Source organism: Prionailurus viverrinus, chromosome C2 (genome assembly GCF_022837055.1).
Source record: "Prionailurus viverrinus isolate Anna chromosome C2, UM_Priviv_1.0, whole genome shotgun sequence".
Classification (NCBI taxonomy): domain Eukaryota; kingdom Metazoa; phylum Chordata; class Mammalia; order Carnivora; family Felidae; genus Prionailurus; species Prionailurus viverrinus.
Window position 1 is genome coordinate 78,820,017 of NC_062569.1, and position 15,779 is coordinate 78,835,795.

At 46.7% G+C, this 15,779-nt stretch overlaps 1 protein-coding gene across 3 annotated transcripts in view; it reads right to left on the minus strand.

Moving 5' to 3' along the window:
- Nucleotides 1–15,779, minus strand: part of MASP1 (MBL associated serine protease 1) — a 60,042-nt gene that overhangs the window by 18,767 nt on the left and 25,496 nt on the right. For all 3 annotated transcript variants that reach the window (XM_047875313.1, XM_047875312.1, XM_047875315.1), the window contains exons 3-8: nt 14,459–14,636; nt 12,490–12,621; nt 10,135–10,331; nt 8,498–8,645; nt 7,051–7,169; nt 5,994–6,072 (exon numbers count right to left, since the gene is read on the minus strand). In XM_047875313.1, coding sequence (XP_047731269.1) covers nt 5,994–6,072; nt 7,051–7,169; nt 8,498–8,645; nt 10,135–10,331; nt 12,490–12,621; nt 14,459–14,636 — 853 coding nt within the window. The remainder of the gene's footprint in view (nt 1–5,993; nt 6,073–7,050; nt 7,170–8,497; nt 8,646–10,134; nt 10,332–12,489; nt 12,622–14,458; nt 14,637–15,779) is intronic.

A 15,779-nucleotide genomic window follows, 5' to 3' on the forward strand; every position in this document is an offset into this window, starting at 1 on the left:
CACCTGGCCTTGTGTCAACTCCAGGGCAGGGGCAGGGCTGCTGAGATTTAAGCAGACCCCAGTCTCTTCCCCACATAGTCCTTTCTTTGACTTCCAGTTCTATTGTGCAATCCTCTTAGTCTCTCCTGCCCAAGCATGAAGCCTGTAGCTCATTGAAAAAACTCTGGCTGACACGAACCAAGGAATCATCAGTTCTTCCAGACCCGACCACATGCTGAGCAAGAGCAGTTAATGTGCTCACATTGGTGCCTGGCATAAAAATACCAAAAACAAACAGAAAGACAGCAGCTCCTGCATGAACACACAGCCCCACCCTGCTGGCTTTCTGTGGGCATCCTGGCCACAGAAGGTGGGAGGTGGGGCCCAGGGTGGGCTAAGTTTGAATCGTTCACCTGCTTATGTTCTCCAATTGTTGGGGCTGGATGTTGGGCTTGGCTGTAGGATGCCTGCTCCTCAGAGGTGGTCTTAGGGGGTTGCCAGCACAAAGTCCAGTACAAGTCTGTCAGAAGCCCAAGTCATGGGCTGAGGACCCAATTTATCAAACGGTCTCTTCAGGGACTTCTTTTAGGGGTGGTGCTCATTTCTAAGGGCATCTTCATTTTAGGGCTAACAGCCTATGTCAGAGTTGAAGAATCACAAAAAAGTCGTAGATAGAACTTTGTAGTTCATAAGGAAGCCCAAAGGCGGACAATCCAGAATACCTTTACTTTACAGATGAGCCCAGAGAGAAGACTTGACTGGCCTAAGGTCACACAACAAGGTACAATCAGAAAACTGGACCTGATTTTGAATTCAGGTTTCTTTTGAGAAAACCAACTAACAATTCCTAAGGATCTGTTTTCTAGGTAAAATGGCTTAAAATCAGTATTAGCTGGGTAATGATGGACATTAACTATTAATCTTCTGATAATTTCAGAGGACAGCACTCCACAAAGAAGAACTTCCAGAATCCTCCCTCCTTGGGAAGCAGAGAGAGGGCAATTTCCCCCTGAGATGCTACCCAGAATTTGTGATTTTTAAGTTTAGAACTCTAAATTTATCATTTTGATCGAATAAAGAGTTACCTAATTTAAAACATAGATGGCTCCAAGGCCCTTCGATGTGGAGGAGAGCGGTGACAGCTGAGGGTAACAGCAGGTGTCTCCTATCCACAAGGAAGGCAAAAGCCAAGAGAACTGGCTAATGTTTTGTCTTGACCTCTAGTCTCCCTAGACAAATTGTTCCCATTCATTTTGATAACCCAAAACTAGAGACACTGTTCTACTCTGTATGATGAAGGTCAGCACTAGGGTCACCAGAGGTGATAACATCTATTATTTAAAGATATAAAACAGTTTGAAATGTGCTTTCCTGCTGAGTCTCAAAGCAGATCTTTCTTCCTTTTTTAGGAAATACCATTCACTGGTGCCTGGATCTTGGTATTACTGTTGTGTCTCTGAGCTTTGGTTCATTTTACCTATCCTTTGGACCTAATACCTAGTTCCAGGGGGAGGAATTGCAGGGTTGGGCTTAGATCCTAGAAGCCCTGGCTAGAAGTTCAGTCTATTGAGAGACTGTTACTTGGCCAGCAATGGTGGGGAGATATTTCTTGAGTACCTGCTTTCTCATCACTCTAGAGAAGGAACTTTGCTGGCCCTCTAGGCAGATGGAGGTGATAAATAGTATATAATAGAGGGTTGCTTCAGCTTGGGACTTCTCCCAAGTCTATAGTATCAGGTGAAGAGCCATGCCTCTCTGGGACCTGGAGACAACTTCCCTTTCCCGGGGGCCTTGAGTGCCACCTGGTGCAATCAAAGATGCTATACCCAGAGCCTCCTTCCTCAGCTAGCCTAGCCTCTTTGCTTTGGAAGGGGTCTCATCCTTTCTCTAACACTCCCTCTGGCCACTTCCCCACTCTGGAATCAAAACACTCTTCCTTTTTTCCATTCCCTTGGATGCCCTTTCTCATCATTCCCTGGGATGGGACGCAGCCCACACCCTGTCTCTGCTGTCACTACTGGCTGCCATTTATTTTCCTTCAGACACATCTTTCTTGACCTGCCATCCTGAGTGTGCTTTGCCACAATCTGGGGCTTCCTGCAGAACAATGCACCATGGGCTCTCCTGGCACTCACCCCAGCATCTCTTGGTCCCCACCCTCGGTGCACCTGTGCTCCAGCATCACACACCCTCACTGTGCCGCTCACTCGCCTGCTTTCCCCACACGGGAAACCATGTGGTCCACGCTCTGGCCACCCTTGAGGCCTTGATCAAGCGCTGCTTCTTCTTGAAAGCCTTTTCTCCATCTTCTACTTGGAGAGGGCTGCTTCCCTATTTCCCCTTGCTGAGGCCTCTGTTCATCTCTCTGATGTGTGCATCTTATGTTGCCCAGTGTTGCAATTATTTGGGTCCATATCGGATCTTCTGACTAAGTTAGGATCCCCTCTATCACACTGAGTAAAATATCTGTTGCACATTGTGGGCTTAAACGTATTGACTTAACTGATGCCCATCTTGACTGCCCACCTCATCTACGCTCTCGGGGGCACCCCTGCCCTAGGCTGGCACTGCCGTCTCCAGACCTGCCATTATCCACCTGCACAGGATTCTGCCCTCATCGAAAGCCCTCATTAATCACCACATAGACTGACTGACTGGTCACAGTAATGAAGGGTTTATCAGATGCGTCTATTCTGGTTTTGTTCAGGCTGAGGCAGAGATTCCTGCTGCCACTAACAGAGCCCTTTATCGTGACCCATTGATGGCCCATGGCGCGAGAGCTGAGGACTGTGCTTTCAAGCGTGATACCTATCTTTTGAAACCTTTAATCAGGGAGTTTTCAGAGATGCAAAATTTATAAGCCCTGGTCCAGAGGAAAGAATACTAATAATGATAATGATAACGGGCTTTCAGTCCCGTGTTAGGTCTAGGTGGAAGCAAAACTTCTGTGGATGAGAATAGGTCTAGATTTCCTAAAAAGCCATGCTCTAGGAGTTATGGTTAGTTTCACACCTACTCATGGTTAGAAAGTAGCAACAGATAAATATACTAAAGTCATAAAGTCACAGGCCTTCTGGCCCAGTTCAACTTGAAGTGTGGAGTGGATGAGGAACCAGGGCTCACTTTGACCTGGTCAGCCTAGGGCCATGTGATTGTATATGAAATCTTGTGTCTCTGGAACCAAAGTCATTTTTCCTTTGAGAATTGTATGGTCCGCTTGGAGGGTGCTAAAAAAAAATCCCCCTTGGCTTTTCATTATTTTCCAGAGTAATGTTTGAATGATGGGTGGGCCCTCCAGGAGGGAACTGTTCTCCATTACACAGCAGTTTTGACTGCTTGACGCTGTGTTGCCTTGTTCAACATCCACACTAATCCGCACAGAAATTGGAAATGGAGCGTTGGCGGGGTAGGGAGGGGTGGAGTAGCTCTGGGGCCCCAGGGTCTTGGGTATGGTCCATTCCTGGATGTCTGCACTCTGAGGGGTCCCGTCATTCACTCTGTCTCTTGCTCTGACCCGAGTTCGTTCTCCTCATCCATTTCGGTTTCTGCCACCGTGGTGAAGATCAAAGAGGGGTCAGGAGGTGCAGAGAAAGAAAGCAGAGAGAGGAAGAGAGGGAGAGAGAGAGAGAAAGGAGAGAAAGAGAAAAATTAGCAAGCAAAGCAGAAACAGTTCATGCAGGAAATACAGAAATCGCTCCACCAGATTGATTAAGAATGCAGTTTAGGTACAGCCAGTGTGGATGACAGTTTGGGATTGTGGAATTTGTACCATTCTGAGAATTTGCATGGTCATAAGTCCTGGCTCACAAGGATTCCAGCATTCTGCCCCTGAAGTGAGCTTTGTTTGCATCTGGTTTGAACCTTCATTTGACATATGCATTCAGCATGGAGAGTACTTGTGTTGGATGGCCATGGCAAGGTGGAGGCAGGGTCAGGACAACCCTCCATCATTTCCACTTCCTGTTCCAGTGCAAGTTTCTTCACTACACATGCACACTTCCTATCTGTTCCCAAACTCTTGCCCCACAATCCCTAGGGACTTGAAATTTCTTAGTCCTACTCATCTTTGCACCTAGGACCCAGCATATGTCTGGGACGCAGAGATGCTCAGTGAAAACCTATTCAGTGAATGAGTACAGGTGCCAGGTATGCCTGAATTGGGATTCTAATAACCCTAATCTGGGCTATGTTGGGAGAACCAGGCCATACTCAGGAGAAAAAAAAATATTCCTCTTCTTTAGTACAAAATGACGGCCATTCTTTTGTATATTAACGTAAGTCACTTAAAATAGTACCATCAAATGAAGTACTTCTGTTGTAATCGAAGTGTGCATGCTTCACTGGGGAAAAATTACTATTAAACTTTTCTACCTTCCAAAAGCATGAACGAGAGAAACCAAACCTCTGCCTAGTGAGGAGTTTGGATGTGGGGGGTGGGAGGGAAGAAAGAAGCTTTTATGAACTTTCACTTACTCCTGGTGCTCCACTGGCACAGTAGGTACATTAGCCCAATTGGTCTTGAGAAGACTCAAGAGTGTAGGAAACTGAGGCCGGAAGTCTGAGTAAATTGCTTAGGGACACTCAACTGGTCAAGTCTGGATTTGATCTAGAACTTTCTGACTTTACAAACATCCTGTCTTCTCCACACCACATTCTCTTTTGCTTCCTCCTTCACAATGCGCCCTTGCTTTGCCTTGTACAGTATTCACACAGAACTTAGTCGAAGCACTACACGTGAGCCAGGCATTGGAGAAGGTGGTGGACATGTCTGCTGGCCTTTGAGTTCCTCAGTTTCTGGACCTTTCTTTTCTACCTGAATTTCCTGTTTCCTATAGGCATCCAACTAGTGAAAGCCATAAAATGCGCCCCCCCCCCCCCCCGCCCGCCTTTTCCCACCCTGGGCTCTGACTCCAGCCACGTTGTCATATAAAAAAGAAAGATTTGAAAAGCAAGTGTATTTTCTAAAGTTCTGTCTGGGATTTGCCTCAAGAGAGCTCCTACTGACAGAGTCCCCCCCTGGGGCTTTGGGAGTGGATCTGCCTGCCTAGAGAATTTGAGCCATTTAGTTCTCCTAACTACAGGGAAGTGGGATACTACTCCACTGTTTATGGCAAGCCATGAAACGGGGGTGGGCAGGACCGACTCTTGCCTTTTCACCTCTCCATCCTAAAGCCAACCCTCTCTTTGCCCCTTCCCTTTCTTCCCTTCCCACCCTCCCGTCACCACACCTCCCTTCCCCCATGCTGCCATAATGAGTTTCCTAAAACTGTGGTCTTCGCAAGTCTCTAACTGGAGCGACCTGGGTAGGGGACAGGGTGGTGGCTGGTAATCTATACTTTCACAGTGCACACTAGGTGATTTATGTGGAATATATTATTTGAGAAATGCCCCAATGTATTCTAAAGTATGAAAGTTAGTTCAACTTTTTATTGCGCATTTGAGGTGAAGGATCTTGTCCATGATCATGGGGTGGGTTAGGAGCAGAGTCAATGCAAAATCTCAGGGTCTCAAGAGCCAGTACAGAGCTGTGCCCCTGGCCCCTGCTTCGCACAGATCTACTGACCTCACAGCCTTTCCTGACGGGCCCTAAATCATGAGCTGTTGCAGAAACCTTAGTGGGTATGGCTGATGACCACATAGAGATTGGCAAGGTCATTTGGCTCTGGGCACCGGTGCTAAAATAGTTTCCTGAATTAGTAATTGCCAGAGCTAGTTTCAGAGCAGGGGACAAGCTACTTCTTTAGCAAGTTTGGCAACTTGCCTGCAGGCAGAGGTAAAGTTAGCATTTGGGAAGTAAACTGGGACCAACAAGAAGTTTCTTTTGGAATCCTAATGTCGTATTGCCTAAACAAACAATAGTCTTTCGGTCCAGCCCTCACGTGTCTGCTGAGTTACTGGCTCTACCCCTCGTTGAGCACACCCGTCAGGTTTTCACCCTTGTGTGGTCTCTGATTGGAACCCACCAATGCTGGGGAGCTCATTATCCTTATCATAGACCAGTTTTGTTCTCTTACTTTTACAGGTGGGAATCTTGTTACTCCATGTCCCATCCTTCAGACACTCGATCTGGAATGTGTCCATCTCCACATTATCCTAGGAAGAAACAGGAAGAAGATGTGGCAACAGGGAGGAGGGGTGGGGTTGGTGGTTGTTCCCCAGTACAACCGGCTCAAATTCCATACCCAGTTGTCCTCGACTAACATTTTCCAACCACTGGCTTCCAAGGGCAAGCTTGACTTCATGGAAAAGACAGACTCTGAATTCATAGTGCCCATTCCTACCGCGGAAAGGGGCAAGGGCTGTGTATGAGGAAGGGCTGGGGCAACTGTCCTGGAGGGGAAACCTGTACCCTTGACTCTCTTTCCAGAGCAGGGCCTCTCAAACGTGCGTAAGCATCCGTATGCCTAAAGGCTTTTGCACAAACTGCTTGGCCCCACCCCTGGAGTTTCTGATTCAGTGGGCCTGGCTTGGAGACTGCCGTTTGCATTTCTAACGAGTGACATGATGCTGTGGTGGGGACCCCACGTGGAGACCCATCCGGTGAGAGCTCCTCCAGCTTGGCTCGCGCTGGACTCACCTGGGTGACATAACAGAAAAACCAACCACTGGCCCTGCCCCAGAGATCCCGCTTTAATTCATCTCAGGTGAGGCCTAGGAGGTGCTTTTGTTTCTATTTTCCAAGGTAGCCAGGAGGCTCCTGGGAAGAGTGAGCCATGTGCCGCCTCTCAAATCTCTGCTTCCCATCCCAGTTTCCCCCAATCGGCCTGATGAACTCCGTTAAGGTTGTTTGTCCTGATTGTAGGGCTGAACGGATCTTGATTTGTTTTTGCAATTCAAACCAGCCCAAGCTCTGATAAATGACTTTTGTGCCATTTCTAGAAGTGAGAGTCTGGGATGCATGCTTTGGATTTTCAGAGGGCTGGCATTTCTGGAACATGCTGGAGGTTTATGGGGAAGTTGGTAAATAAAGTGGAGGGGTCATGGCAAGCTCCGGGAAGCCCGTCTGCCCTGGGAGGCACAGGAGCATCTCTCTGGCCTGGTGGCCCTTCCTCCCTCAGCAGGACCCTGTACCTTTAGCACTTTGTAGCCTGTGTCACAGCTGATGAGCACCTGATCTTTGAAGGAATACTTGGCTTGCAAGGGCTCGATTTTCCCGTGGACAGGAGGTTGTAGGTCCGGGCACTCATTCCCTGGTGGGGAGCAATGAAAGAGCGGTGGGTGAGAAAACAATGAAAAGGCTGCAGCAGGTGGCCAGCCCCTGCAGTGCAAGGTATGGTGCAGGGGAGACCCACAGAACTAGGTGTTGGGGGTCTGTACCTACTAGGTTCTGAAGACTTATTCTGGAACCTTGAGCAGGTCACTTTCCAACTTGGACCTCTATTTCCTCATCGGTAAAATGAGCTGGTTGGCCAAATGATTTAATCACAACACACGGTAGGAAGGATATTAAATGTCACTGAGTGCAACCCTTGTCTGAGGCCTCCTTTACAACATCTTCCGTGGTAGACGTCAAACATCTATTTGCATTCCTACAGTGACAGGGAGCTTAATACCTCCCAAACCTGTACCTTTCCTACTGGACTCCTCTGATGAAAGGAACAGTGTTTTCCTATTTCACTGAAATTTATATCCTTGTCATTGGCACTCACTGGGCAAAGTTTATTCTCTTGGGCAGCTCAGTATGACTTAATCGCTCTTTCTCCCCAAGACCGTTCTTCAGAGTGTTAGAGAGAGACCGTGACCATATGCTTCTGAGTCCGCCCTTCCGAAGCCTAAATTGGACAGGATTCCCAGGTCTGGCTCCACCCCTGACATTTTTTTCTGGACAAACTCTCTGTTAATACACTCTCCATTCCCCTCCCCAGAACCAGGCATTGATGTGATAATGCAGGCAAGGCCAGGATATCAGATCTATGAGATCAGCCACAACCAGTACCCTCTTTTTCCTCGGCTTAATGCAGACCCCTGGGGCACATGGCTCTATCAGGCTTTGGGCCAGGACTGGCTGCCTTGGGGTACTAGGGAATGAGGCCTACGGAGGCTGCCAGTCTGGGGGCCACAGGAGGCAAACCGCCATGAGGAAACGTTTTGAGCTATAAGGCCCGCACTCAAATTCCTGCCCCAGACTTGGAGAGGGCTGAGCTGGGAGGGTTCTCTCCAGGCCCAATGAATCGGTGTGAAAGAGTAGTGTTCAGGAAATAAGGGTTTTTTTTGTTAGTTTCTTTGTTTATTATTGTTCTTGTTTAAATCTCTTTATGTGATTCTGAAGTGCGGCAAGTTTGAAAACTATGTCTAGTCTAATCCCACCATTATTGCTGCCCTTGCCCCCATTTTCTGGATGGTAAACTGAGTCAGGAGACAGAATGTACTTGGCCCCAACCACCTTTATAGCAGAGCTGAGGGTCCTGTCACGTCCCCAGAGGAGTCCCAGGCCTGCATCCCTCATCCCTCAGCTACTGTCCCATGAGGGCTGAGCATGGTGACTAAGTGTGACCCATGGGGGAAGAGGCTGTATTACCTGTTGCCCTGTACGAGAGCCTCCAGCCCTGGTTCTCGCCAGAGTTGTCGCTGCGGAACAGGATCTGGACACTGTGGCTCTGGGTATTGATGGGTTCTGGGGCTCTCTCTCCACAGAAGGGCCCCCAAACTTTTGGGTCAGCTTTAATCTGTGAGGGGCAAGATAGAGAAAAAGGTCACATCTGAGCTGTGGTGGCAGCTGCTGGGACCATCTCTGTACTGAACCCCGGCTTTCTGGAAGCTTCCATGTGCACCCATAGTATTCACTCATGTTTTTAGCGGGCATTAGCATTCACCAAACAGTTCCATCTCTACTCTCTCACTTACAGATTACAATGGACTTGGAAGTGGACAAGGCAGTCCTCTGCTCCAAGATGAACATACTATGTCTCAGAATGGGACAGAGTCCTGTCTAGGTGCATAGGATAGAAAAGGCTTCTGCTCTCAAAGAAACTGCAGTCTAGTCAAGGATGGAGGCGAGGGGGGGACTAACAATAAATAAGCAAAATAATTATAAAAAATAATCATGATGGTGTGTGTGTATATATATATATATAATACAAGTATATGCTATATATTTCTAATGTATGTAGTAAAATCTATGTAACCTATATAATTCATCATTTATATAATAGATAAAATATTTATTTGTTTATTTGTAGACAAAACTTTAAATAGATGGTCAGGGAAAGTTTCTTCAAAGAGGTGACACTGGATTTGAGACATGGAGAATGAGTAGAAGATTGTCACTTGAGGAAGAGAGAAGAATACTTTCCAGGCAGAGAAAACAGTATATGTAAAGGTCAAGGCCAAAGGTGGGAAAGAGCCCAGCATTAAGAGCAGGAAGGAAGCCAGAGTGGCTGGAACAGAAGGAGTGCCATAGCATGAGGTTGGAAAGGCAGGTAAGCACCACATGGTATTGAGGGGTTTATGTTTACTTCCAAGAGCAGTCCTAATCGGATCTGGATTTTATAAAGATCAGCCTTGATGTCATGGAGAACAGACTGTGTAGGGCAAGGCTAGTAGCAAGAAACACAGCTAGAAGCCTTGCCACGGACCAGGAGATAAGAGGGATTTTCCTGGAATGGAGTCAGTGGGGATGGAGAGAAAGAAGTAGGCACTATTAGCTGATCTAGATTTCCTGACTACCAGGTATGGGTCCTTCCTGTGCCTCTAACTCGTGTTTTCTTCCATCTCCGAGGACCAGGCCTCCTGACCCTTCATCTGGTGACTTCCACAATCTTGGGTGATATCTCCATCTTGTCACCTTATTGTGAATGGGGGAAAAGTGAAGCCCCATGAGGTTAAGTGCCTGGAGAAGGTTTACAGCATAGCTCCTGGGATACTATACGCGGCAGGCAGAAGTCTAAGATGGTCCTCATGACCTTCACCTCTGGTGTTCCTGCATGGTGATGTCACATGACATGGCAAAAGGGATTTTACAGGTGGCCAAGGAGCTAGTGTTGGATCAGGGAAGATCCCTAGGCTGGAGCTGATGGAGCTGGTAGACACTATTTTAAGTAATTTTTGGTCTTGGTCTTCTATCCTGGGAGAAACTAGAGGACCAAGAATATCGATTTTCCCAATTCAGCCAAGATCTCCCAGCATGGCCAGGGCAAATGTCCATTGTAGGCTTACCTTGATGTAGTCATAGGGGCAGGGCACCTCAGGGTGATCCTCAATGTCGAAAATGTCCTCAAACTGGAGGCTGACCATGAAACCCTCCTCTAGCTCTATCGTGTAGAAACATTCCGAGCTCTTAGGATAAGGGTTGGGGAAGTCGGGGCTGGTGATCACGCCGGTCCTCTGGGTAAAGAGGTTATCACTGCACTCCACTGTGGGAAACATACCAGAGCAAAGTGGCACACCACAGCCATGGCCACAGCAACCCCTTTCTCATCGGTTACTGTATGACTTTCCCACTGGTCCTGAGAGGCAATGGGAAGGCATCATTAGCCCCATGTTATGGATGGGTAGACTGAAGTCCAGGGAGAAGTGATGTATCCAAGGTCACACACCTCATAATGTTCAGAGTCAAGACTCAAAGGCAGTGAGTGTGATAAACCTTCTCATCAGCCTCTCTGGTATTGGTGTGGGGCAGAGGGGGTCTGAGAAGGAAAAGTTTTGAGATAGACTGGTAGGGGGAAACCTCTAGACCTCCTTTGTCTGCTCTCCCCTCAGCCCAGAACTCCATTAGGTCTCTGTTCAAAGCCTTCCTGATCCCTCATCCAACACGGGACACTCACACATATCCGTACTCTCTGGCCCTGACCTCGTTCTGTTTCTCCTCATGCGGCTGACCACTGCTTGACATTGTGCAATATATTTGTTAGGGGATTTTCTTGCCCCCAGTAGACTGTAAGTTCCCTGAGCTCAGGGATTCTGCTTTGTTCGCCACTGTAGCTGCAACCAAGGATCCAGTGTCCTGGGACCCTGGCCATGGCTTAGCCCTGCCAAGGCCCTTTATCTTCCACTGAACCTTTGTCCTTGGGCTGACCCCTCCCAGATCTGGGATGTCAATCCTTTCTAAGCCCTTGTTTATCCTGCTCATTTGAATATGAGAAAATTGTGGCTTAGAGAGGGGGCATGGCTAACCTAAAGTCCTATAACTGTGAGCTGCAGAGTATGGTTAGGATGAGGCCTCTTGAATTCCCACCTCTTTTCATTTCTTACCCCAAGCACTCTCTGGGGGGTGGCATTTAGCCCATGGAGGCTATTTTTTTTTTTTTTTTTTAGGCAAGGTTACTCTTTTTATGCATAATACACAGACAGGACATACAGTATATAAACATACATACAATATTATCTGTGGTATTAAAATTTCATGGGTAGGGGAAATTAGGAAGATAATGTTTTAAAAGGCTCCTGGAGGCAGAGGAGAAAATGAAAACAAAGACTGAGAAGCCTTGCTCATTCTTAGAGCCCACCGGACTTAGTATGTAGTAGATACTCAATAAATACCTACTGAATAAAAACCAAGGAAAATACAGCCCTCTTGAAGAAAACTCCTGTATGTGCCTCCTTTATACTGATGGATCACATGGGGGTTTTATTCAGAAGAAAATAAAAGTTTTTTAAGGAGGAAGGAAAAGAAGTCTTGTTTCCAGCCTTTCTCTCCTCCAATGATCCCCCACTCAGCTTCCAAGTGACCCTCCTAAAACACAGATCTTTACCCTGCAGCCATACTGATCTGATGGCAATGCCCCAAACATGCCAAGTTCTACCAGGACTCTGAACGTTTGTTCTCTCTGCCTGGAGCACTCTCCTTTTCCTTCTTCTTCCCACTCTGCCAAGGGCCACCATCTCTGGGACATGTCTGCTCACAGTGCTGTGCAGACTTAGGTCACTTGTGCTGAGCCCACAGCATTTGCTACATTTCACCACTTGCTTCTGTGCTGATAACCCCACCAGTCAGGGAGGCCCTCATGGAAAGTGGCTGAAGTCTTCCATTTCTCCATCCTCGCCCTGCCCGGAGGTGGCAGCAGGGTGAGCGTGTTGATTAAGACAGGAAACCAGAGATGGAAGGAATGGGGCATATTCCTCACTGTCTCTGTCTTTGCCTCTCTCCTTCCTCATCTGTTCTCTGGACTGAGGTTCTCTCGATCACAGAGGAACTTGTGAGGCTAGGGGAGTGAAGAGGTAAAGGAACGGCTGGGTGAGGCCGGGTGCATGGCTGAGAAAGGACTGGGAACCCAGCTTTTCCCATAACTGGGGCCAGGCCAGTTACCTACAGTAGGAGAGCAGAAGTTCCTGCTGTCCAGGAAGAAAGATGGCCTAGAGGCTTCACAAATGTGGTCCTTTGAGAACCTGAACGCAGACTTCCCGGCTGGCGGGCATTTCAGCATCTTCAGGCATAGGGTATCTGAGGCAGAGCTCTCTGGCTTCATTTTTACTTGTTTCTACTCCATATCTGTTCCGCCTCTGAGCCTCCCCTAATCTTATTGAGAAACATGGCACAAAGTGGTGATATACGGAGTCATCCTTGGGCCCCACCTCGGCAGGTCCTGTTGTCCGTGTGGAGGAGGTAGCCAAAGCGGCAGGAGCAGTAGTAGCCGCCGATGTAGTTGTGGCAGTAGTGGTCGCAGGACAGCTCCTCGTCCTCCCGCTCAGTGCACTCGTCTACATCTGCAGGGCAGGTAGAGCCTTTTGGTCAGTCAGTCCATGTGGGACGATGAAGACAACAGCCATGTACAGAGCACACAGTATGGGCCACTCCCTGTGTTAGCCTCACATAAAGCCCCAAAGTAGTCATTGTCTCCATTTACAAATGAGGCAACTGGAACTCAGAGAACGGAGGCAACTTATCCAAGACCGTCAAAAACCAGGTTCGAGGCCAGGCGAGCTGCCTCTCACGGGTGCCACTACCCCGTAAGAGTTGTGATACTAGCAGGTAGAACTCTTACCATCCCCTTTCCACAGATGATGAAACAGACAGTTGGGGCCTTTAAAGAACTTACTCCAAGTCATAGAGATGATAAAAGGTGGAGTCAGTATTCACACCCAGGTAGGGTAGCTCCAGAACCCATTCTTTCTTTCTAGTCCATGCAGCCCCTCTCTCTCTATATATATCCCACTTCCCTGGGCAGTGGGAACATAGACATTAAAGAAAGGCATGTTCTCAACCCAATTTAAAAATTTGATCATGCAAGGGCACCTGGGTTGCTCAGTCGGTTAAGCACCCAACTCTTGATTTCAGCTCAGGTCATGATCTCATGGTCGAGAGATCAAGCCCCACATTGGGCTCCATGCTGTCAGCTTGGAAGCCTACTTCGGATTCTCTCTCTCCTCTCTCTCTGTCCCTACACCACTCCCACACTCCTTCTCTTTCAAAACAAATAGATACACATCAAAAAAATTTTGATCATACATTTCCCCCTAAAAGCTAAAAGAATGGCCAACAGGCACATGAAAGGATGCTGAACATCACTAGTCACCAGGGAAATGTAAATCAAAACCATAATGAGGTACCGCTACATACCCCATCAGAATTTTAAATTTTAGAAATTAAAAAATTGACATCAAACTCTTGTACATTGGTGAAAGAATATAAAATAGTACAAAAAAACTTTGGGAAAGGCCTGGTAATTTCTTATGAAATTAAATATACACCTGCCCTATGACCCAACAATGTTGCTCCTACCTATTTACCCAACAGAAGTGAAAAATATGTTTACAAAAAAAGTTGTACAAGAGTGCATAGAAACTTTATTAGTGAGAGTCAAAAAACAGATAGAGTGCAGGTGTCTACCAATGAAAGAATGGATAAACAAGACAGTATTATATTCATACTATGGAAAATTACTCTGCCAGGAAAGGAGCAAGTTAGCGATGCATTGCAACATGATTGAAACTCAAAAACTTTATTCTGAGTAAAGAATCCTCACTTCCAAAATATATTTTGTGTACGTTCATTTATATGGAGTTTAAGAAGAGGCAAAACTCATCTATAGTGGAAAAAAAAAATCAGAACAGTTGTCACCTCTAAGGTAGATGGGACCAGACTGTGACTGAGAAGGAGCATAAAGGAACTTTCTGGGTTAACGGTAAAGCTCAACACCTTGTTAGGGGCTTGGGTTACATACAATATAAAATTTTTGAAACTCAACAAATGTACTGAAGGCTTATGCATTTCACTGAATGTACATTTTACTTTAAAAGAAGGAAAATTGTGAATCGATATTGAACTTCAGCAAAATGAAATGCATGGGTAAGTATTTAGGAAAAAGTGTACCACTGTCTGTCTGCAACTTACTATGAAATTCATCAAAAAGAGGGGATTAATAGCTAGATTGAGGATGGATAGATGGGTAGATATGTGATAAAGCAAATGCAGGAAGATATTAATGGCAGAATCTCTATGGTGAGTATGTAGGTGTTCATTGTAAAGAAACGAGCATGAGGTACTTTTAATCTTTAAAGAGAAGGGGAGACCTGGGGTGAGCCACCCATTTCTCCAACTTACCTACAGCCATGTAGTGGGCATCAAAACCCGTGAATCGCTCCTCATTGGAGAAATCTGACCGGAAAGTGATGGACATGAAGGAGCCGGGGGAGAACACTACTTCCTGGCCAGGGGTCTGCTCCGTGTCTGTGGTCTCCCTGCCACAGAAGGTTGCCAGCACCTGCTCTTCGGTTTCTACCTTTGGGATCAAAGAGGAAGGGAACAAGATGAGTAGCTTCCAAAATTAGCTTGGTCTCTAAACGAAAAGAGGGAGGGGCTGCCCATGAACAGACCAGGCAGCCTGGGAAACCCAGAGAAAGAGGATTTAGGACTCTGGGACTTGAGGAAAGACACAGTGCGGGTTAAGTCCATGTGGCCGCATAGTCACTGCCTCATTCCTTTGTTTAGGTCCATCAGCAGTAGCTTGACATTTGTCATCCTATGGACAAAAAAATGACTCATCTGTCAAAACTAACTCACTATTAGAACTCAGACTTAGATAACCTCACAGATGGATTCCATATGCAACAGAAACTGACCACATTTCCAAAGACGAGAAACGAACTCCGAAGCATTCACTGAGCATTCAGTGTGTGCCTGCCACTGAGTAAAGCATGGGAGCTGTGCCTGGGGAGCCAAAATTCAGACTGATGAAAACACAGACAGAGCTGTTGTACGGTGCGACAAGTGTTTTAACGGGAACGCAGTCACTGGGAACGCACTGGCACTCAGAAGATGAAAGATCCCATCAGAATGGAAACTACAGGAGAACGAGACTTTGTTTTCTTTGTAGATGTGTTTTTAGTTCATGGAGCAGGACCTGGCACCTAGCAATTACCCAACAAATGTTTGTTACCAAGAACTAAAGTGTAAGGCTCTTTCTGAGAACAAGAAGCCAGGGAGTCTGTGGGAACATAAAGTTGTAGGAAAGGTTGAAACGAGATTATGACTGACTTTGAATACCATAAGAACACTATGTGACTCTTAATTCTGAGTAAAGAAAAGACACTGGAAACTTTTGAACAGGGAAATTATATAATTAGAACTATACTTAGTAGGTAGTCTTAATAATTCAGAAATGGCTGGAATCATCCCTGAAACATTTGTGTTTGTGTTAAGACTCAGATGCAAAAATTACCTGTTTGCTAAAAGAATTCCCTTCCTTGGAGGAGCCAGAGACCCTGTGTAAATTCAGAGAACCCAGCGGAGAGCCTACATTGGGTGCCTAAGCTGATTTTGTGTGAGTTTGGTTTGGGAAGTACAATACGGTAGCTGGTTGGTATGTTTATTTGACTATGAATACTTGGCCTACCTACCACTCTATCATTTACACTGACTGGAT